Source organism: Pyrgilauda ruficollis, unplaced genomic scaffold (genome assembly GCF_017590135.1).
Source record: "Pyrgilauda ruficollis isolate IOZ18807 unplaced genomic scaffold, ASM1759013v1 scaffold60, whole genome shotgun sequence".
Classification (NCBI taxonomy): domain Eukaryota; kingdom Metazoa; phylum Chordata; class Aves; order Passeriformes; family Passeridae; genus Pyrgilauda; species Pyrgilauda ruficollis.
The window spans coordinates 4,837,477-4,859,470 of NW_024527711.1; the positions used below are offsets into that span (position 1 = coordinate 4,837,477).

The 21,994-nt window shown below is 41.9% G+C and overlaps 1 protein-coding gene across 1 annotated transcript in view; it reads left to right on the forward strand.

Moving 5' to 3' along the window:
* Positions 1-21,994, forward strand: part of TENM4 (teneurin transmembrane protein 4) — a 589,520-nt gene that overhangs the window by 525,562 nt on the left and 41,964 nt on the right. The window contains exons 21-25 of the mRNA XM_041483687.1: positions 1,187-1,330; positions 2,360-2,609; positions 5,100-5,120; positions 11,419-11,651; positions 20,769-20,923. Coding sequence (XP_041339621.1) covers positions 1,187-1,330; positions 2,360-2,609; positions 5,100-5,120; positions 11,419-11,651; positions 20,769-20,923 — 803 coding nt within the window. The remainder of the gene's footprint in view (positions 1-1,186; positions 1,331-2,359; positions 2,610-5,099; positions 5,121-11,418; positions 11,652-20,768; positions 20,924-21,994) is intronic.

A 21,994-nucleotide genomic window follows, 5' to 3' on the forward strand; every position in this document is an offset into this window, starting at 1 on the left:
CTCAGCTGCCTTGAGCAGGCTGGATTATACACCCTGCTGAGCCTTACCCAGCTTGGAGTCCACACTGAGAAATGTAGCATATCGTGAAGCAGTCTGCGTGCATGCTCTTTAAGATGCTAGATCACCAGTGGGTCCTGGAGTGCTCCGTGAAGCAATTCTGCAGCTCCAGAGTACACAAGCAGGTCTGAGGACATCAGAATTCACACTTTCAATGATTCCCACCTCCACAACAGTGGAAAATATTGACCTTTCATATCCTAACTTATATATTTTCCTGATAAAATCTGCAAAAGGCTATGTTTGATGGCAAATCCTGAGTTCTCTCAGTGCTCAGCACTTTTCAAAGAGGCTGGTAAACTTGTAAGATCAGACAGGTTTTTTTCTATCTAGTAAAAAAAAGAAAAGATCTATGTAATTGCTTTTCATTTGTGTGGAACTTGCAGTTCTGCTCTGCTTCAGCTGTAAAGATTAGAAGAAGAAAAGCAGACCAATGAAAATGGTCCTGCTTCTTCTGAGAAAATCACAAAGGAATCATTATTCTGTCAAAAACATTATTTTCCTTCTGCTGACATAATTTTAAGCAACTCCAGTGTGTTCAGTGGAGTTACTCCTGAAAGGCTCTGATTAGACATCATGGCAAGCAAACTTTTGACATTACAATGACCACAAGTCAGTCTGGCTGAGACTGCTGCCTCCATGGGACTCACTGCCCCATGCATGAATTGTGCAAGTCTTTACCTTCCCAGAAAGATCATAATCAAGATTATGTTCCTGGCATGCGCTCTTTTATCAGAGAAATTAGATAGGAGTAAAATTCTCCCATTTGAGAGTCCAACAGTGGTGTACACTCTGAAATCATAGAATATCCTGAATTGGAAAGGACTCCCAGAGATCAAGTCCCAATCCTAATATCCATTGTTTTAAAATACATCCTTAAAACAGTGTCTTTTGAATTTTGAGCGCGTTTGCCCAACACTGACAACGGCATTGACCTTTTTAGATGCAGAATAGACTTTTAAGAGAAAAAATATTTGGACTGTGCATTATAATGATGACATTTTCAATTTAATTAGCAATTTTCTGTAGAAATTCTCATACCCCTGCTCAATTGCTATTCTGCGTGGGCTGGCACTGCATTTCTGGGTTAACTAACCTAAGGAGTCTTTTGTTTCTCTCTTGTTCACAGTTTCAGTAGGTTATGAGTATGAATCCTGTCCAGACTTAATCCTGTGGGAGAAGAGGACAGCTGTGCTTCAGGGTTATGAAATTGATGCTTCCAAACTTGGAGGATGGTCCCTGGACAAACACCATGCCCTCAACATACAAAGTGGTAGGTTGTCTGTGACTCATAACAAGAGTAACGCAGCATTGCAAGATCCAGTTGCTTCTTATCACTAAGAATCCAAGAAAAAGATAGGAAAGAAACCTGACCAACACATGTGCTCTCTCATGTATTTTACTAGCAAATTATTTCCAGTAACCTACATTTAAAAGTAATTTGGTTTACAAAATGTAAAAGAAGCTGGCCATCATGAAGTAGTTGAATGTCAACCCAACTTTGTAGTGTCATAAAAGAAGGGTGCTAACAAGGAAAATATTCCTAAAGTAACAAAGGGGAGCCTGTTCAGATTGGAGCTGTCAGTAAGCATAAATCCAGCCAGAGGCATCCTCCAAAGTGTACTTGCGGAACAAGAGGCTTCATGGGTCCTAAAGGAGAATGGAAGGTTCCAGACTCTTTGAAGACTGCTGAGGACTGCAGAAGGGAAGCTTAAAAGCTCATCAGAGCCTGTTCAAGGGTGGAAGCACTGTGTCCCTTTAGATAATAGTGGTATGGGAACAAACATCTAATTCAACCCACATCACTGCTGAGAGTGCTACACTTAGAGGGAAACTAGGCAGAGCTCCTCTAAAACTTTGCAGATGAAACATTTCTCTAGAGAATGTCCCATGGTCTTCCTGGCCCTTACATTTCCATGAGCTATGCAATTTCTTTTTTTTTTTCCTTTTTTTTTTTTTTTTAACTTGGTAGACTGCAAATTACAGGGCAAGGAGGAACAGATAGCGCAGGTAAAAATTCATAAGATGCTGAAAAGTGCATTTCATTCAAAGGTGAAGACAGTCTTGATCTCCCTACATATTTTCCTTCTGTAGGAAATGTAATGAGTCTAAAATAAATACTTAACTCAGAAAAGAGGCTCCTCATTTGAAACTATCACAAAACAATACTATGAAAGATGATCAACCTTCTTGCTACTTCACAGATTCCCCAGCTGGCATGCAGCATTGCCAGTTTGTGCTCCCTTTGGCCTCAGCCTTCCTGTTTCTTTAATTTCCATAATACTGTTTTTTCTCTCTCTAGGCATCTTGCATAAAGGAAATGGGGAAAACCAGTTCATTTCCCAGCAGCCACCTGTAATTGGAAGCATTATGGGCAACGGCCGCAGACGGAGCATTTCTTGTCCAAGCTGCAATGGTCTGGCAGATGGAAACAAACTCCTGGCTCCTGTTGCCCTAACATGTGGGTCTGATGGAAGTCTTTATGTTGGAGATTTCAACTACATCCGAAGGATCTTTCCCTCAGGCAATGTCACCAACATTCTGGAGCTGAGGTATTCTGTGCTGAATGTGGCTGTTAGAGTAATGCTCTTAAGTTCTGCAAAAATCCTATGTACCCAAAAGAAAAATGAACAGAACTCTTAAAAAAAAAAAAAAAAAAAAAAAAAGCAAACAACACAGCAAAACAGAGAAAAAGCTGTCTGGATCTGCCTCTTCTGCAACTCTGCTGACTTTGATTTACACCAGAGAAACACAGGCCTAGCAAGTTCTTCCAGAACTGAATCACACGCCAAAAATATTGACACATTTCTGTGCTGCTAAATCAGGCTGTGCTGATGTCTGCCTTTTCCTGTAGTCAGAAACCAGTAGGAATGCTGAAAATTAACAAGCAGCCTCTGAGATAACCTAAACTTGGAAGGACACAGCACTGATGATGATATGTAGAGGTGAATCAGGACTGATAATCACTCATAATTTAGACAAGATGATCACTCTAGGCAGTCACAGAGTGGGGGTTTCTAGTTGTTTTTTGAGGGGACAGCTGTAGCAGCCCCCTTCAGTTCCCAGCTGAGCAGCAGTGTCAGGCTGAACATGCAGATGGGGAGCATCTGGAAATAAGTGGAGTTTCCTTTTAGTGCCAGAAAGCAAAGGAAAAAATACACCAGGAGAAATAACGGGGAAGGGGCAGGAACATCCATTAAAAACAATGAAGCAGAGGGAAAAGTATGATTTGTCACAAGTTCTGAGAAAATTGGATAAATTGTGACTGAACCAAATTTCAAATTGACCTCACTGAGGATAGTTTACCTATCTAAAATTTCCACAACAAATACAAGCATCCACTTCAAACCAGCGTGGCCTGGTTCTGGGCTTTGCGTGGCCAGACCAGTCTCACTCCAGGAAAATCAGATAGAGTTAAGGGAGTGTTCCTGAATGAGTCTTCTGTGCTTGACAGGCCTGAACTCCGGTCCTGAGAAGTCACTATAAATATAGCCTAGTAGGAAGGTTCAGTATTCCCATTCATCTCTCAAAATCTGGCCTGAAAACAAGAATCTTCCCAAAAGCAAGACCCTCCCTCCTCAGATTTAATATTCCCTGCTGCTGAGGACAAACATAATACTGCATTTCTGCAAGGATTGCAGCCAAATTTGTGCAAGATCCTCTTCGTCACTCATGCACAAACATGCTATAGTCATTAGACCTCACCAAAAGTCTTATTTGGCATTCAGAACCATCCTTGTAGATCATAGTGTATGAGAAAAAAAAAAATCCAGCCAGCCACCACCAGAAGGCTGGCACTTACAGAATAAAAGTGCCTTGGTATGGGCACCTCAGAGGGCTGGGGCACCTTTCCAGTACGGAAGCAAGAACCTCAATTTTGCTATTCTGTTCCATGATACAGGAGAACATAATACCTCTCATGTTTGTAAGGTGGGAAACTGGGATAAACCTTCAGACCTGGTCCTCGTTAGAATGTAATGTCTATCCTTCTAGTGCCAGAAAGTTATTTTAATGACCAAAGGTGAAATTTCCAGAAGAGCCGGTGAGCTCAAATCTCATTGCAACAGAGTAGGATTAATATCTCTTTCCCAGAAGTACAATTTTGAAAACCCAGTCCCTGTTTCATTGTCAGTGGAAATACCAGACCAAACACAGGTTTTGCAAAGTATTTCCTCATTGGGGAAGGGAAAATTGGAAGCCTTGACAGAGTAGCCTTGCTGGCTGTTGTGTAGAGCCACTGAGTTAAATTTACTCCAGAGTTAAATCTGCTGCAACGATTGCTGTTTCATCTGTGCAAACACTCAGGTTACTGGATCTAATAAACATTTCTTCACTCTGGTGTGCTATAAAGTAAGTGGGTTCAGATGTTGGCTGGCTAAAAGGAAAGCCATTGCTTTTGGACTAAATGGAGTTTGCTTGTGTCTTCTCAAATCAGCATCTCCTTTGAGATTAACACCCTCACTGTTTGGCTCCAAGATTTGTTTGCAGGGGTGGGTTTGGAGTGTAGTGTTCTTGGAAGCAAATGCATTGTGGGTCACAGAGAGCTGCAGCTGGGTGTGTAACTTAGACCTATGAAAAATGTCCAGCTCAGCATAATTTCAGTCCTCTGGGCTGGAGTTCATGAGGTTACAGCAATGAACTGCCACCCGTAACTGCAACTCTTAAGTTACCTTTGTAAATCACAAGGTGGTGCTTTGACTGAGAGTGAAAAAAACTGTAAAGATATCTGCATCTACATCTATTTAGATCAGTGCTGCACTGAATGATAGATAAAGTCTGATGGTCCTATCTCTTGTGTGAGTGAATAACTCTAAGCAGGTGAGATCACACTTCTTTTGTGATATGCAGCAGTACATAAGTGAGCTCACTGCCAAGTAATATCCAATATAAAATACATCAGTGTCATTCCAGCTAAGTCTTTATTTATTATTGCATTGTGTGATACAGTTACTGTCAAGTTTTCAATCTGCTAATAATGCATCGAACTGAGCTGCTAACACCTCATTCTTTCTTCTATTCCCTGCTTTCCTGTCTTCTGTCAGAAATAAAGATTTCAGACATAGGTAAGCCAACCAGTGGAGAATTCTTATGCTGCTCCCTGTCTTGTTGCATGTTGTTACACAGTGAGCCACAAGTGCCATTTCCAGATGATTCAATAGCAAATGAAGCTGGCGTGATTAAAACTGGCGTAGGCAATCAGTCATCAGAACTGGGAGTCATTAATCACAATGTGAGCCATGCAAGCTTCTGCATGAGCTGTTATAGCTGGAGACAGGGGAAATGCAGGCAGGAGAAGCAGGGTAACAGGAGGAGGAGGGGGGAAGAAAAATGGATGGGAATTAATCAAGAAAGTAGAATGGGAACAGCATCAGAAAACAGATTACTGGAACAAGTAGGATGGAAAAATAATTCTCATACAATGAAAAGCCTTCATTTGGGTTTGGGGGGTGTTTAACAGGCATAATAAAGATCCTATGTGCCCCAGCATTACCCACCCAGGGAAGTTAGTTTTTGTAACATTTTTCAGTCTGAGCTTTCATAGAGAGCTTTGACACGTGAAAGTCTGTCAGACTCAAATGGAGGTAGCACAACTCAGAACCTTAGCCAGGAAATGCAATAAAAGAGTAATGACAAGAAAACAAGATAAAAGAGAGACTCCTAAATTGGAGCTTTGTCAGTAGGAGTATTTGTCACTTGGGTTCACTGGAGTTTCAGTGGGTTTGATCCAATCAGTTGCATTCCAGAAGATGTCAACTTCCTGTCACTGACTGTGTTTGCAAGGACTTCTCTGACTCTGACAAGTTTCCCATCCTTCTCCCTGGTTGCTTTTCTAAATCAGAAGCTTAGACTGTGTGGAGCTGGGATTTTTGTGTGTGCGTGTGTGTGTGTGTGTTTACTTTTCTTTTGCATTTGGAATTGGGGATTTTTCTTGCTACAAGCTTTTCATTTACTATTTCTTTGACTTCATAGAGGCTGTGCTAAACTAAAAATGTTCTTTCATCTGCATGCCTGGAAATGAAATGGAGTAGAAACTGATTTTTTATCCTATTGCCAGAGCAATAATGAAGGGCTGAGCTTCACAGTGTAATGGACTGGCCCAAAGCATCTATTAGCAGGGCTGGGAGGTTGGTACCCAAGACCTTTTCACTGACTGTCCTCATCAGGCTGAGTTCCAGCCCCCCCAGGTACTCTTTCACATCATTTGAAGGCTATAGAAAATTTAATTTCTCTTTGGAACAGCCAAGTTGTATCCCTAATGCCCAAGAAATACACAGCCACTAAAGTGCATCTGCTTTGACAGTGAAGGGCAGCAGCTGGGTACCTGTTATGAGAAGAGGTTTTGTGTATGAAAGCAGTAACTGAAGGAGGATCGATGGACTGGCCACAAACACTGCAGATTGGCAAGCAGAGTTGGCAGGGCTTCAGCCTTTAGGCAGTTTCTAAAAACTAAGAAATTAAGTGAAAGAAATCCAAGACATGCCTGCTTCAGTGTAGCCCAAAGGGGATGAGGGAAGGAGGAAGCAGGTGAGGAGCTCCAGATCAAATCCTCCCATCTGTGACTGTATTGAAGGAGTCACTCATCTCTTAGTGCCTGTTCTGTGACACTTGCTTTAATGTTCTTGCTAGGAAGTCTCTTTGCTCCTGAACCTCAAGGAAATGAGTGTGTGTAGTCTCAGCTGAAGCTCCAGTGCTTTAAACTCCAGAATGTCCTAAGCTTGACACCAGCAATGGTGCAAAGGGGGAGATCCACAGGGATGAATCATAGTGTTTTGGAAAAGCTGAAATCCATATGCTAAAGCTGCCTCAGTTCAAGGGAAAGGAATTCCTCCCCAGTACGTAGGGTGTGGTGAGTTTGATCTCCAAAGGTTCTGGAGCTACCCAGAGATGTAGAGGCTTGGCTTTACAGCTCTGTGTACACAGCCAAGGTCTAACTCTGCAACAGCCTAAATGAGGGACATTAGCTAAGCCAAAAAGCATCACCAAATCATGATGCCTTCTCTGCACGAACGTGGAGGGCAGTGAGGCATTTCTGTCTTGCAAATATACAAAAAGTTGCCACTTAAATTTATTCTTCCTTTCTTGTTTCCATTCATACTGTAGAGAGAAGTAAGAGAGATATCTTAGCAAACAGCTCTAGGATCAGATAAAAAGTCCCTTGCCATCTCTGGCTTGGCTTATGGCATTGTTATAAAATTTTATTGTCCAGCATGTCACACTAGAAGAGCTTTGGGCATCACACACAAACTGCAAACACTATAAGACCAAGTGCAAATCCAGCTCACTGCATTGTGTGGCCTCCTTAGGTATTAGTCTATTGAGTGTCACCCAAGGAAAAAAGATCAGTACTGCACACAAGCTACAATAATTAAATCCTCTGGTTCTGAGCTGCAGGGTGCTTATCATGGAGCCATGGAAACACAGCCCCACTGAACAAAAAGCTCCTGACTGCAGAAATTTGGTGGTTCTTTAGTCACCAGCAAATGTACTTGGCCAGAAAAGCTCAGAGGGGAAGTGGGTAGCTGGCACAGAAAAAGAAGTGGTTTTGAGTCCTTAAACAGAGACATCATATCCAAAGAAGCCCCAGGGGTTTATCCAGGTCAGTGATTGTGGGTAACTAATTTTAGTGGTGTGACTCCTCCTGTCTGTTGACCACAGTGGCTGCCAGAGCTGTACAATTACCAGTCACAGAAGTTGTCCTTCGAGGAGGTAGTAGATGCCCTTGCATTTGAGAAACTAAGATACAGTTAATCTTGTCAGACAAATGTTGAAAATAGTCAGACAAGTCCTACCCCAAAAGGTGATATTTCTCTCCACTGCTTCTAAAGGGAATTAAGACAACCAGCTCTGATGTAAGCATCCACTTTGTAACCATCTAAAGCATGGTGAAATGAATCCCTTGGCATTTTACAGAAACCAATAAAAAGGTGTAGTCTGCTGTGCTGATGTTTTGTAGGGATCCTGCTGAAAAAAGGGACCATCTCCCTTTTCTCATCTCTTTTCCTTAGAGATTGGCTTCCCTCTCTGGAGCAGAAGGTTCCTTCCTAGGACTCCTCCAAAACATGGGTTCTGGGCCCAAAGGGAGAGGCCTTTATTCAAAGCCTGTGCACATATCATAGTACAACTATGATTCACAATTCATAATTCAAACCTCACGCCTCTGCCAGCTCACCCAACTTTGTATCCCATTTCTTCCCTGTGCATGTGTGTAAGGAATCACATAAACACTTTAAAATAGAGTCTGAATCTCTTAACATACCTGCAGAGCTCCCTAAATGATACTGGCACTATCCTGTCCAAACAATGAGAATGATAAAGTGCAGAAGACAGATGTATAGAAGAGACTATACAAAACCTCAGAGAAGTGGAATCACTGTGGACTTGAAAGATTTCCCTCTGCTTTCCCAGCACATCACTGTCACAAGTATACAAGGAAGCAGTATCACCTCCATCTCACTTGGACTTGCAGAACCATGAAACTGTTCTCATTCCCAGTGACTACACCATCATGCCCACTAATACCCATCAAAGTGTCTGTTCTTGGCTAGGGACCAGCCCATCCCATCACTGCAATTTCAATGTTATTGCTTCAGGGGGTTTAACATATCAATGCATTGCTAGGTTTTCTTCTAAAAACTGTAATAGCTCAAGGAACGCTCTGAATGGGAAATCAGCTCTTCCTCCACAGTTATTTTCTAGTTGCAGTGCCAATATGGGGGATAAATATTCTAAGACTACAAATAGTATAGCTGATCAAGTCTTTTGAATAGTAAAAAGTCTTGTCTTTTGTTTTGGACTGTTACCTAGCTGAGAAATAAGAGAGGATGAAAGGGGGAAAAAATCCTCTCTGTTTCACTCCAGGCATATTTATTTCAGTTGCTGTTCAGCCCACTCCAGTTTACCACTTGGATTTTTGCCTATTGATTGTGGCTTTAAATAAAAAGTGAATCCCCAATGTTCCTGGCTCCAGTGCTCATGCACTATCACAGATAAAGGGAAGCAGTTTGGGAGATTTTACATGACCAGTGTATGTTTATTTAAGCATCTTTCACCCTGAAGGATCTCAAAGTGACAAAAAAACCCTTCTAGTGTATAACACTGTGCAGTTCATGCAAGGGCAGAGTACAATAATAACTCTCTGCAGTGCTGAAAACAGTTGGCAGAGGCCAGGGGGGTAAATTCCAGCTTGACCATTTTAACAGGTGGTTTCAGCATCTATTTTATGCAAGAGCTGGGGATAGAGAATTGTTTTAAGAGCTCTCTTTTTTACAGAAGATTGTAGTCAATAATAAAATATTGTAATCAATAATAAAATCCACCAGAGTGAGGCTGTGCAATCCAAAAATAAATCACAACAATATTGCTGGGAGCGGGGAGCAGGAATTTCTCTCTGTCCCCATTTTTCTCCATCTCTGGGTAAGTCATTTGCCTTTGCCCATCTGCACATAGCCTGCTCTAAAACTCAGGGAAAGTTATCTTTGCTTGCCAGTCAAAGATGGTAAAGGATTGCAAAGTGCCATTAAAACTGTCCTCCTCTTGTCCACCTCCCATGCAAAATAGAGATTATGAACAGCTCAAGAGCTTACTGACATTCAGCAGGGCTTTGTTAGGACAGTCAGCAGAAAATGCAAGGCCCTGATCAAAATGGATGATGGATTCCCACAGGGAACTTCTTCCACCAGGGTTGAAGCCACTTGCTTAGTGTGAGTGACATGCAGGTAAATGAAATAATACCCTCCCAGCCTGCTGTCATTGGGAAGGAATACAGATGGAGACTGAACTGTCAGGCTGGAGCTGTCTTGAAGGTCAGAGCATTTTATTTAGCAAGAATCAGTGTCATTTTTGGAGATGAAATCTGTTCAGACTTTAATAGGATAAATCACAAGGGATATTCCAGAATAAATCAGAAAGGTGCTTTTCCCCCACCCCCACAGTATTAAATAATTTGAATGAAGAACCAATTTACTGCTTTTTAAATGTGAGAATAACTCAGTAATTTTTACGTGTCTGAAGAGCAGGTAATTTTCCTAACATAAAGGTTGAGAGGAATTTTCTATATGCAGAATAGAGTCAACTGTGATTGACACTCAAGTTTCTAGTCAACTTCTCCTGGAACGATTCCATTAAGTGCAAAAATGTGAACTGTGGCCTAGATTTTTATTATGAATTCTTTGGACTTGATGAGTTTGGACAGCTTGAAGGTGTTCTGGAGAAAAGTAGATACTTTTCATACTTGTTCTAATTACTGCTTAGGCTTTCTTAGAAGGAAAATAAATCTGTTCAGGACAGATGTTAAAAGTCTAACCTATTGGTTTCAGGCTTAGAAGAGATGCAGGTCGATACACACCAATAGTCAACAATTTTAATAAAAGATATTAATATCTTAAGTATCTATGTCAAATACAGGTAAAGTCCTTGCAAGACAATTGTTTAAATTTTGTCTAAACCCATTTGGTTGTTTTTTTTCTGGCCAGTCCTATTGGATGCTTTCCATAACGTGGATTCTAGTTTATTAATTTCTTCAGTCTTGGGCTCATTTAGTGTTGCAGTCATGGAGCTAAAAATACTGTCATTCTGTCTGCTCATCCTGTTTTCTCAGCCACCCTTTCTTGTGTCCAAGGAAACAGTGAGCACAGCGTGTTCAGTAGGGGACTGAGGTTCAGGTTCCTCAGCCTAATACCAGTTCATGCTTTACTTGGGGCAAAATGTGCCACTCTGGGAATTATTTTGTTTCTCTCAACACTGAGGACCAGCTGAATTCAGTGGCAGGATTCCCTTAATCTCCCTGAGGGCAGAACAGAACTTTAGAGTCTTTGCTGGAGTCAGCAAGAACACCAGATGAACCTTGATGCAGTGATCTTGAAGGCTGTATCTTCAAGTGCTTTATACAGGGAGTCTCCTTTTGGAGTTTGTATTAGTCTTTGTTGGGAGGGCAGATTTGTTTTCATTATTATTTGTTTTATTTCCCTACTGTCCTCTGTTTTCCCTTCACTTCCTGGCACTGCACGAACACCAGTTTCAGGACTATGTCTATAACAAGTAAATTAAGCAAACACAGGCACTGGAACTCAACCTGTAGTAGTTCCTGGCATGTTTTTGGCTCAGACTCAGACCAGAGAGTCCTTTCCTTCGGTTGCTTCCCTCCATGCCAGAGAGCACCCTGGCACAGCAATTGCTAATGGATACAGCTTGGGATCCTGTGCTGTAACACACTGTGTACTAACCTTGTCCAAAACAGCACTCCTTCACTTTCCCAGTCGTTCTGCCCTGAGCGTTTTTATTCTCTAAAGTGTTTGCATTGCCTGTTGACTTAAGGAAACACATCATCCAAAAAATTAATAATGTCATACCCTTGTTTTTCAGCCACAGCCCAGCTCATAAGTATTACTTGACCACAGATCCGATCACTGGCTCCATCTACCTCTCGGACACCAACAGCCGACGTATCTATAAAATCAAGTCAACCACATCAGTGAAAGACATTGTGAAGAACTCAGAGGTCTTGGCTGGAACTGGGGATCAGTGCCTCCCATTCGATGATACCCGCTGTGGAGATGGAGGCAAAGGCACCGATGCCACCCTGACAAATCCCAGGGGTGAGACTGCTTCTTCTCTACTGGCTATTTTAAAGGGGGCTTTTTGAAAGCAGCTTGTTTAGTCACACTGGAGATTGCTCTCCTCTCCAATTCTGAAACACATTCTAAGGGCTTGCTCCTGGAAATAAGTGAGTATGTCTCACCCTCAGCTAGTCATGCCGTGTTTCTTCAAATTCATGTGGCTGGGAGGAATGCCAAGCCAGAGGGGTTCAGTGATGGGCACATGTCCAGAAGGCAATGGAATAAATCCACCCATCACTTTTATACCTGTGGAGCCACTACTCCTCCTTACCAGCAGTGCTTGGTCCCTCCCAGCCTGCGCAAGAATCACTAATATTCAATTCACTGAGGCTTTCTTGGCATTAAAAAAAAAGCCCTATGAGCATTGCTGTGGATAGATAGATAGATAGATAGATAGATAGATAGATAGATAGATAGAAAAGGGCAGAAAAACTAGCATACAGCTCAGAGAGATGCAAACAGTGGTTTAGACATTGACATTATGTATCACAGCATCTAGCTTAAATCCTGGAGGGGGTGGATGCTAACTTTGATATGGGAGTGGTCCAATTCAGCTTAATTTTACCTGGTTCCAACACCCTGAAATGTGACAAAAGCACAGTCGAATCAGAATAAAAGTATCACACAGCCTTCATGGCTGTGAACTAAATTGTTCAAAACAGGTTTAGCCAAACATATGCAGTCCTGTGTGTAGCCGAGACTTCAGTCTGGCAATCTCAAGGTAACAAGCTCTGCAGATGGAGGATATCGCTCCTCCCAGCTGTCCACAGCAGCTCAGGGAAAAAAAAAAAAATACACAGGGGGATAGAGAGGAGGTGGGGGGGATAGAGATGAGGTGGAAGGCACTGTTTGTGCACAGACTTTCAATTGTGTTTGTGAAGAGGGCTGGGAAGGACAGCCATGCAGGAATGTTTTTTGAGATGGGGCATTTTTGCCTTGTATGTCTTGTCTTCTGTGCAGCTGTTCAGAGTGCAAGGAGTTATTTATAGGTTCTTAGCTTTGACATCACTGTGCTGCAGGATAGCTCCCTCCTTCCTCACCACAGCAATGGCCAAGCCTATCCCAACCTCTTTGTAAAGCAACCCCTCAGCAAAACTCAGGGATCCTTTAACAAGTGCTCCTGCCCATGGCAGCAGCACTAGATGACTAGATGACTTTCAAAGGCCTCTTGCAACCCAAACCATTCTGTGATGTTATGGAAAGTTATTTCACTAAGAGCAGATGAGATTCCCAAAGAAGTTGTGGCTGTCCCATCCCTGGAAGTGTTCAAGGACAGGTTGGACAGGGCTTTGATCTACCTGGTCTAGTGGAAGGAGTCCCAGCCCATGGCAAGGGTTTGGAACTGAATGATGTAAACGTCCCCTCCAATTCAAACCCTTCAATGATTCTTTGATTCTCAGGAAGTTATTTTTCATGACATAGAGATGACATTGTTGTTACTGAATCCAGGAAACCCCAACTGATTTAATGAGTGTCAGGTCTGGCTGTGATTTTTTTTGTTTTGTTTTGGTTTTTTGTTTGTTTGGGGTTTTTGGTTTTGTTTGGGTTTGGGTTCTTGTTTGTTTGGTTGTTTTTTTGTTTGGTTGGTTTTTTTGTTATGTCAGGTAGTTGTTTCCTGGCAAGGATGCAGAAGAATGTACTTTGGAGGACCTATTTTTTTGCCAAAAAGCATCAAAACTGACACTTCTATCCCTGTAGTATTCAAAGAGTCCAGCATGGTTTCCAAGCACTCAAGAATCCCATGAGTTAACCATTATATTGGGCTAAAGTATTGCCAGAAGAACAGATAAAGTACAGGAACAGCTACTGGTGGTCAGTTTGTAGTGTAGAATTTGTCTCACTGAAATGAGAAGGCCGACTGAAAGGAAAATTAAGTGACTTGGGCAGAGAGATTCAAGCAGTCCAGCAGATGAATCATGAGACCAGGGAATCCAGAAATCTGTAATCCAATTTTCTGCACCTCTTTGAAGTTCAATCAGTGCAAAAAAAATACCCCACCACTTTTGTTGGTCCTCTGTTCTCCCTTGTACAAGATAAGAGGAGTATTATTCATTTCCATCCATGGGTGAATGTTACAAGGTTTAGATGACTTATGTTTCTGCTTTGCTATAGCAAACAGCTCTGGAGTTCAAAGTTTTCAGCACTGAAATCCATCTTGTTGGCAACTGAAGCTCTCAGGAGGCCATTCTTCCACCTCAATCACATAACGGCAAAATTCATGCATTCATTCCTCATAGCTCCAAAATTTCGCAAAACAGAAGTAAATTGAGGGTGAAAGAGGAAATTACATGAAGCAAAATGACAAGAAGAAAATAATAATGCAGAAAGCCTGCACTGCCAATAGAAAGTTCCTAAACAGTGTTCCCTGATCTGATTCTAACTTGACTGCAAATTTTGCTGAGGCAATGGCTGTGGCAGGTGTGACTCACTCCCCAGTCCCCTCAATAAATGATGAACAGTGAAAACTCATGCTGACAATGTAATGCCACCGTTGTTTATGCTTCCACAGTGGTTCATCCTAGCAGAAAAATCCAGCAAATGCTCTTCCCTCATGTATTTCATAATAGTTCAAAATAAAAATTATTTATTGTGTAAGTAACTGGTAGATCTCAAGTGACCCTCTGCTTCTGTGTCTTGGCAGGCAAATAAACACTCGTAAGTGAATGGTCAAAGGAAATTAGAAGACTATTCTGTAGCTATAGAGTTATCAGCTGGCCAGGGAAGGACTTGGAAAGTCAGTTTTTCAAGAATCATTGCTCTTCACAGGACTCTACTTTTTAAGTCTAAAGCTTTTTTTTTTCTTTTTTTCTTTTTTTCTTTTTTTTTTTTTTTTTGCTCTGAACATAATTGCTTCATGCCAAGTAGGATTTCTGTATTTTAAGGACATCTTTGCACTATTTCAAAAATCATAAAGAATAAAAGTCTTGCCTTTCATGATGTTTTAATTAGCTGGTATTTGCAGCTTGCTGGAAAATACTGAGGGATACCTTCCTGCCAGATGAAAACCAGCAATTCATTAAGACTGGAGAAATAGTCATGAGCTGTCATCACATGCCTTTGCATATACCTTTAGTCCCTTGGACCAGTCAAGCATCTGGTCTAGGTAGGTTTTTTTGCATCTCTTCTCAGTGGAAAGAAACTAGTACTAGAACCACCCTGAAGGTGGTTCATTCTGGGACAGTGCACATGTTCAAGGTGGGATGAACACATTCTGGGGGTTCTGGTCTTCTCCTGAATCTGATAGCCTGAAGGATGAGGTCCTCACCGCAGCAAACGCTGTTCAGAATGGTTCTGCACATTCTGAGCAGCAGACTTTTCCCCATTGTTTCGATCACTTCTTCCAGTTCCCACCTCAGCTCCCTTGAGTTCAGAGGGAATGCTTTGAGTAGAATGCTTTGGGTTGGAAGTGACCTTCAAAGACTATCCAGCCCCACTGCCGTGGGCAAGGACACCTTTCACTAGACCAGGTTGCTCAGAGCCCCATCCAGCCTGGCCTTGAACACTTCCAGGGATGGAGCATCCAGAGCCTCTCTGTGCAACCTGTGCCAGTGGCTCGCCACCCTCACAGGAAAGAATTTCCTTCTAATATATAATCTAAATCCACCCTGGTTTAGTTCAGAGCCATTATCCCTTGTATTGACAGCTAAATACATTCTCTGAAGTACCCTCTGGACAGAGGTTCTTGTCTCACTCCAGTGAAGGAAGAACTCCTTTTAGACCATCAGCTTAAAAAAGATATTAGGAGGGATAAAACCCTCCAGGAGTTTCACACTTTGCCCATCTTTGGCTTGTTTAATAAAGGTAGGCTACAGAAACACAGGACAGATAGATCCACAGATGAAATAGGGGTGGTAGTGGTTTGGTCAGGGTATTTATCATAGCTATTAGGAATCAGTCTGATCTGTCCAATTCATTTGCCACAGAGCACAGCAAAGCTTTCTGATGCTAATGAATTTCAATATATCCTTGCAAATTAAAGTGTTACTACTTCCTAATTATCATCTGCTAATAATGATCCTCTTCTACAAGCAATCTAAAAAAAAATTAAAACTCCAGCTTGTCAGAGCATTTCTTTTCATCTGAGTACTCACCACTGGTTCTTTTTGGGAAAATGTTGTGGCAGAGAAATTACCAAGGAGCTTGCAATTAAGAGAGATTGCAGTGACAAGTCTGACACAATAGGAAGGTTTCAGAAGGCACGTGGGGAGAGAGGGGGCATCTCATTCATTTAGCACCATAACACCAATGTGAAATGAAGTAATTAATTTGGGGACAGATTGGTTCTTTCACTCTGCCCTGCTGAATGTGTAAACAAAATCTCAGTTGTTCTCTAAGTGTTGAAGAGTTCAACAGAATTAATTGAGGAAACCAACTCTCCACAATCTGTTAACATTTTTATGGTCAGATAATAACAGGACCATTTCGAGGAAGACCAGAGGCTGACCAAACAAAATTTGTTGTCCCTTACTGTGGCCAGAAGAAACACTTAGGGACAGGGGCAATGTGGTCTTTCTGTGCTAACACTCCAGATGCTAATCATCAGCATTTATGGGAATTTCTGAACAAGGTGCACCAGACCTGTGCTTATATGTCAGCATCAATTGGCTTAGAAACCTTTCTGAACACCTAGTTTTGTTCTTCCAGGTACCCTGTGCTAATAATTTTCACAATTTCTGTAGCTAGGTCATGAAAAAGAATGGTCCTTTTGAGGCCAAGCCACTGCTTTGTTGGGTTTTTTCTGTCTTTGCTAATTCTTTGCTGTCTTGTAGTTCCCTTCTTGATCACTGCGTAGCACAAAACTGATCTTAGCAGAAAACTTTTCACAGGAATTCCAGAATCTTTTTCCTGTGTGCTCTTTTTCAGATTGTCAGTGTATATGGGTAGTTAGGCTTTCTCCTTCCCCTGTGAATTCTTCTGTACTTACTGAAATTGATTTTGATCTGCCATTTTATTACTTAGTCATTCAGCATCCAGTCGGACAAGAAAGGTCCAAATGTGGATTTCTTTTAAGCACCTTGTTTTTCAGTTAAAAGGGGTTTTCCCCTTTTTCTTTTCCTAACTAGAGCTATATGCACCATGCAATCACTTTTAGTGGTTTGTGTTGTACAATAAACTCACCACGTCCTGGTAGCTATTTGCAGCACAACGTTGTGCTGTCACCTCTTCATGCTACAGGGTCCTGACATTTCAAGCAAATGTCATCACGTCAACTTTCTATCAGCACAGCTCACTGGTGAGCTGCACATGGTGCTACAAGCCCTTGTTTTGTGAGAGGTCTCAGCTTATGCAAGGGGAGCCAGCATGGTTTCATAGCGTATGTATTTCATATCTCAGAACTTAAGGTTTGGATCTGCAATGCTACCTGGGTAGTGGCAGCAGCTGTTTCCTCTCAGTAACTGTGAGGCTGAACTTCAAGCTATATGCTGTAATTCCCTTATGTTCCTATGGAAACCTGAGAGGAGCCTTCTGCCAAAGCAAGCCAAGGCCTTGGGCTTAACACGCATAACATGTGAATTACCCATTTCTGAGCCTGTTTGCAGGAGCCAGCTCCCAGCGCTGGAGCTGTGCCTATATCAGAAGGGAAACAGAAAGGTCCAACCTAACCTCTACAATCTGCTGCAAAGCATCCATGAGATGCTTCTTTCCCTTTTCACAGAAGTCATCCATCCAAAGACACTTATCTGTGGGATAGCAGGGCTCTTCTCCATAATTAGTTTTGATTCTAAGAACAATCAGCAAAATCAGGAAGGGATTGGAGCAGGAATGTGTGCAAGTGGGAATTTGGGGCTTTGACAGACTGCAAACTCTGCTGCCCTACAGAACATCTCAGGAAATGTGGGGCAATTGAGATTGCTTAGCCTCTATGAAAGGGGGATAAGCAGAGAAGTGCTCAGTGATAAGAACACATACACGTACCATTGCCCTGGAGCAGGGTGATAAGTGCTAACTTTGCTATCCCACTTCCACTTACTCGAGTGTGCCAGCTTTTTGTCTAAGCTGGAATGCAAAATAAAGTTGTGGCCTATCAGCTGATCAGAGCAGGCTCGAGGGCCAAAGTGCATCCAGGTTATTATTACTGTAACTGGGTAATCAGACCAGACACCAAACCCCAGCACTGCACACAGTGGGCCACTGCCAGCAGATGCTGCTGATAAGTCCAATCCAATACATATGGAACTAGCTAAGGGAGAAAATTCTGCCTCATTGAAAATCGCATTATCCAGCCTGCCACCCTTCACTGGCTTTTGGCTTGTCACACAGAGTAATGGACAGGCACCCGGAAAAATACTTGTTGTGAACCATGGAATGGGTAAGAGACTCTTGTGTTTGACAAAAGACAATTAAGATCAACTAAACCTTCTATCGTGCCTCTTCCAAAAAAAGCACATCTGCCATATTGCTTAAAGACCGCAGTTGTGTTCCTGGTTTTTAAGCAAATGCCAGAAAACATGAAAGAACTTGACACTCAGTAGGCAAAATAATTAAGAGGATCAGAGACCTTCAACAGCAGATGCCAGTGACAGGTGATATGTGCCAGTGTCCTGGAAGGATTCATTGAAGAGGGCATATTGCTGACAAGTCTCATGGCAGGTGAAGATAGCTTCCTGAAAGCCATGGATGCCAGTGAGATATTGATGCTTATCCCATCAGATCCTTCTGCAGGCATTTTAACCAAGTGCTAAAATACAAGAGATGTGTTTGTATTTACAGCGATAATAAATGGTCACCACTGCTGTGGCTTCTCCCATAGCATTCATCAGATCATAGAATGGTTTGGATTGGCAAGGGCCATAAAGACCATCTAGTTCCTACCCACCCTGGGGGGGGACACCTTCCACTAGACCAGGTTATTCAAAGCTCATCCAACCTGTGCTTGAACACTTCCAGGGATGGGGCAGCCACAATTTCTTCTGGAAACTTTTGCCAGTGCCTCACTATCCTCAGTAAATTCAGATGTTCAACAGTTACCTTGTGCTCCTCTTCGAGACTCTTGTTTCATGGCCCTGCAAAGATGAGTCCTTGGTATGAATTCAAAACAGGTGTTAGTGTAGGACTTGAAGCAATCTTTTAGGTCATTCAGTCCTGTCATCCATTATCTCAGCAATCCTGCTATATAATCCCCTCCAAAATTAATGAACTTCATCTTGAAAGCAGCAAGTAATTTTTTTCCTCACTGCTGTAGAGGCTATTCTGAAACCACACAGCTCTGACGATCAAATATCCGACCCAGGTCAAAGTGATGCCCTTCAAACAGGGTGATGCTGTGAAGAAGTATCAAAAATGCTGGTTTTTCCTCCTGGCAATAATACACAGCTCCCATTCAGCTCAGTGATCTGAAACATCAGTTTTCTGACTCCTAATTGACTTGGAATCAACAGGTTGCAACCATGTCTGAATCCCTTCCTTTATCTCAGCTCAATGCAGAAGTTTGTTCTTTCTCTCAAACAATGCCTTAGTACTGATGTTTTTCTGCCAGGCCAGAATATCTTCTGTGGATTTCCTTATAATCAAATCTGCTGTTTTTCCACATATCACCTACCTCCGTGGCTTCCAGCCCATGCAATACTTACAGTGCTGGCTGAAGGCCATGATTTTAGTTGCCAAAGCAATCAGAGGATTAGTCCCTACTGTATGAAAATCTAGAATTTTTGATCTGTGAACTGCTGCATCTGCACTTCACAGCAGAGCTCAGAGTGGATAGAGGCTGAGGGTGTAGATGTTTCAAATAAGGGGATCTGGCTGCAAAACAGCATTTTGGAGGAACACAAGGTCTGATCGCTCCTCAAACATTCTCAAAGCTTTCTATCTGAAACAGAATTTCCATCATTTCTGTCACCAAGATGATAGCCAAAGAGACAGTGTAGTGAGGATTCAGCTCACTAATTTAATCTGCCTACAAAATAAATGTTTTCTTTAGAGATATTTGCTGTAGTCTCCTTTTATAGTCAAATGGGAGGAAAAGGTATTTCTAGCAGGATTTGTATAATCTCTTGGGGATATGAGCTTTAGGGTGATACAAATTGCACTCTCAAAGTAGATTTCTCTCTCCAGTGATTGGAATAGCTTCAGATACTTGCTTAGATGCACAATGCAGATGTCTGCTTTTTGCCAAGTGATTGTTAACCCTGAAAGCAAAAGAAACCAAACAGGAAGATCCTAATATTCATCTATTTCAAGCAGAATTTTCACTTGCATAGAAAAAGATGTTACAGGCCTCTACATTCTTTTTCTGTTTCTTTACAAGCTTTTAGTGTCTTTAACCTACTCAGATATTATAATGAGTGACATTCTGCCTCTATAGGGTAGATGAGGTGAATGACTGTGGAGTTATTTTAATTCATACTTGCACAAAGAGGAGGTGAATAGAGCCCCTAACTTCTTACTCCTGCCTCAGTCATGACCTTTCTCTGTGCCCTTGTGAGAATTGCATTATCTGTTAATATTCTGATATGTAAAATTAGAATGACCATACTCATAGACTGTTATGAGGTCTAATTAGAAAGTGTAGTGCACTATCTGCAGGGCAAGAAATGAGTTCAGCAGCCTGTAACTGCTGTCAGCAGACCTCAAATCCACTGACAGGAGTATGTCTACAAAGGAGGTTTGAGCAATGAAATTAATCACTAGCAGAGTTCAGAATTGGGTGAAACACTGTATATTAGTAGGATTATCCTAGGGAAAACCCTTTCTCATTTATCCCTCTGGAATTTGATTGACCTGATGGACCTTTCACACCCTTTTTTTATCACCGTTTTTGAAAGATTCATCAGCGTAACATTTTTACGTGCATGGCTTACCATTCATACCATGAGCAATAAAACCAGGTTTCTGAGCATGCAAGAAACACGCAGTTATTAGAAAACCTTTTCATTTCAGCAGTTCACTGAATGCCATGCCCTTTTCCAGGAGCAAGCAGGGATTTCTGAATTGCATTGAAAAGTGCCTTCCATGGAATGGTGCCAGTTCAAAGCTCTTGATAACCAGGACTCCCACATGCCCAACTCTCCTCTCATCCATTTGGAACACCATAAAAGATATTGCTCTTCATGTCAGGCTGCCATCACTTTCTGACTGTCCTTCTTTATTCCTTTCCAGGCATCACCGTGGACAAGTTTGGGCTGATTTACTTTGTGGATGGCACCATGATCAGGCGGATTGATCAGAATGGGATTATCTCCACTGTGTTGGGTTCCAATGACTTGACATCTGCTCGGCCTCTCAGCTGTGACTCTGTTATGGACATTTCTCAGGTAAGGCAGTGGTTTGGTTTGGTTTTTGCAGAATGCCAGCCTACACCTTCACACTTATCTGCATGTCTGTGTGCTTCCCCAGCAGGTCTGACAAAGAGGTAAGGGCTCAAGGAGAGTTGCATTTCTACATAGTTTATGACATAAAATTGATTGGATCATAAAAGAATTACCCTGTAAAGACAGAAGGAAAGACAGAAGGAAAGACTTGACTGCCCTAACTCATAGATTTCTGGGGGTGAGATTTTTAAACATGTCCCAGCCACAGAACTGACTTCTTTCAGAGTTTCCAGTCAGTGGGAAGGCACAGATTCCTGGGAGGGCAGGTTTCATTATGACCAGTTATCACTATATGCCATGGACTATATGCCATGCTCCATTATAACATCTTAGCTAATCACAGGTTTTTTCCTTTTCTTCTCCTCATCCTAATTTGGCCCAGCACAATTTTAGACCTGAATCGAATTAACATAGGAAATACTGGTTGGAGGATGTGGTGCCAAAATTAGCAACAGCAGGAAAACAAGAATCTTGAATTGCATCAGATTGCAAATTGGTTGCAGCTACCATCATGCTGGGCTTTTAAGTCCTGCTACTTCAAGGTTGAGAGAAAAAAAGAAGAAGAAATTTCATTTTGATTTTGATTGCTTTACTGCTGGATGGTGCATAAGAGAAATCTGTTACAGCCCAACACTCAGTTTTGTGTGGCACTGGCCAACTTGTCAAATTGTGCCAGTTTAGGACAGTGTCCTTTGAAACATTTGTGCCACTTGTTGTTTGCCTGACTGCGGGAATGTTGTCCTCTCTTATGAAAATATAGATCATAGCTGGAGGGCTAAGTACTGTTATTCAGCCACAATAGATGTTAATGGGGTTTCCTTTTTATAACTACCTAGATAATTTCCATGCTCCCATATGGAATCTGTTCTTATTTTTTCCCTCTAATTTAAAGAGATTATTCTTTCTTCCTTGCAACCGGCTCCCACTGTCTGTAATTTATGAACAAGCTGAAATTATGACTTTGAAAGTTTTTCTGCCTTCTATAGAGGGCAGATTTTGATGGTTAAAGGCCAT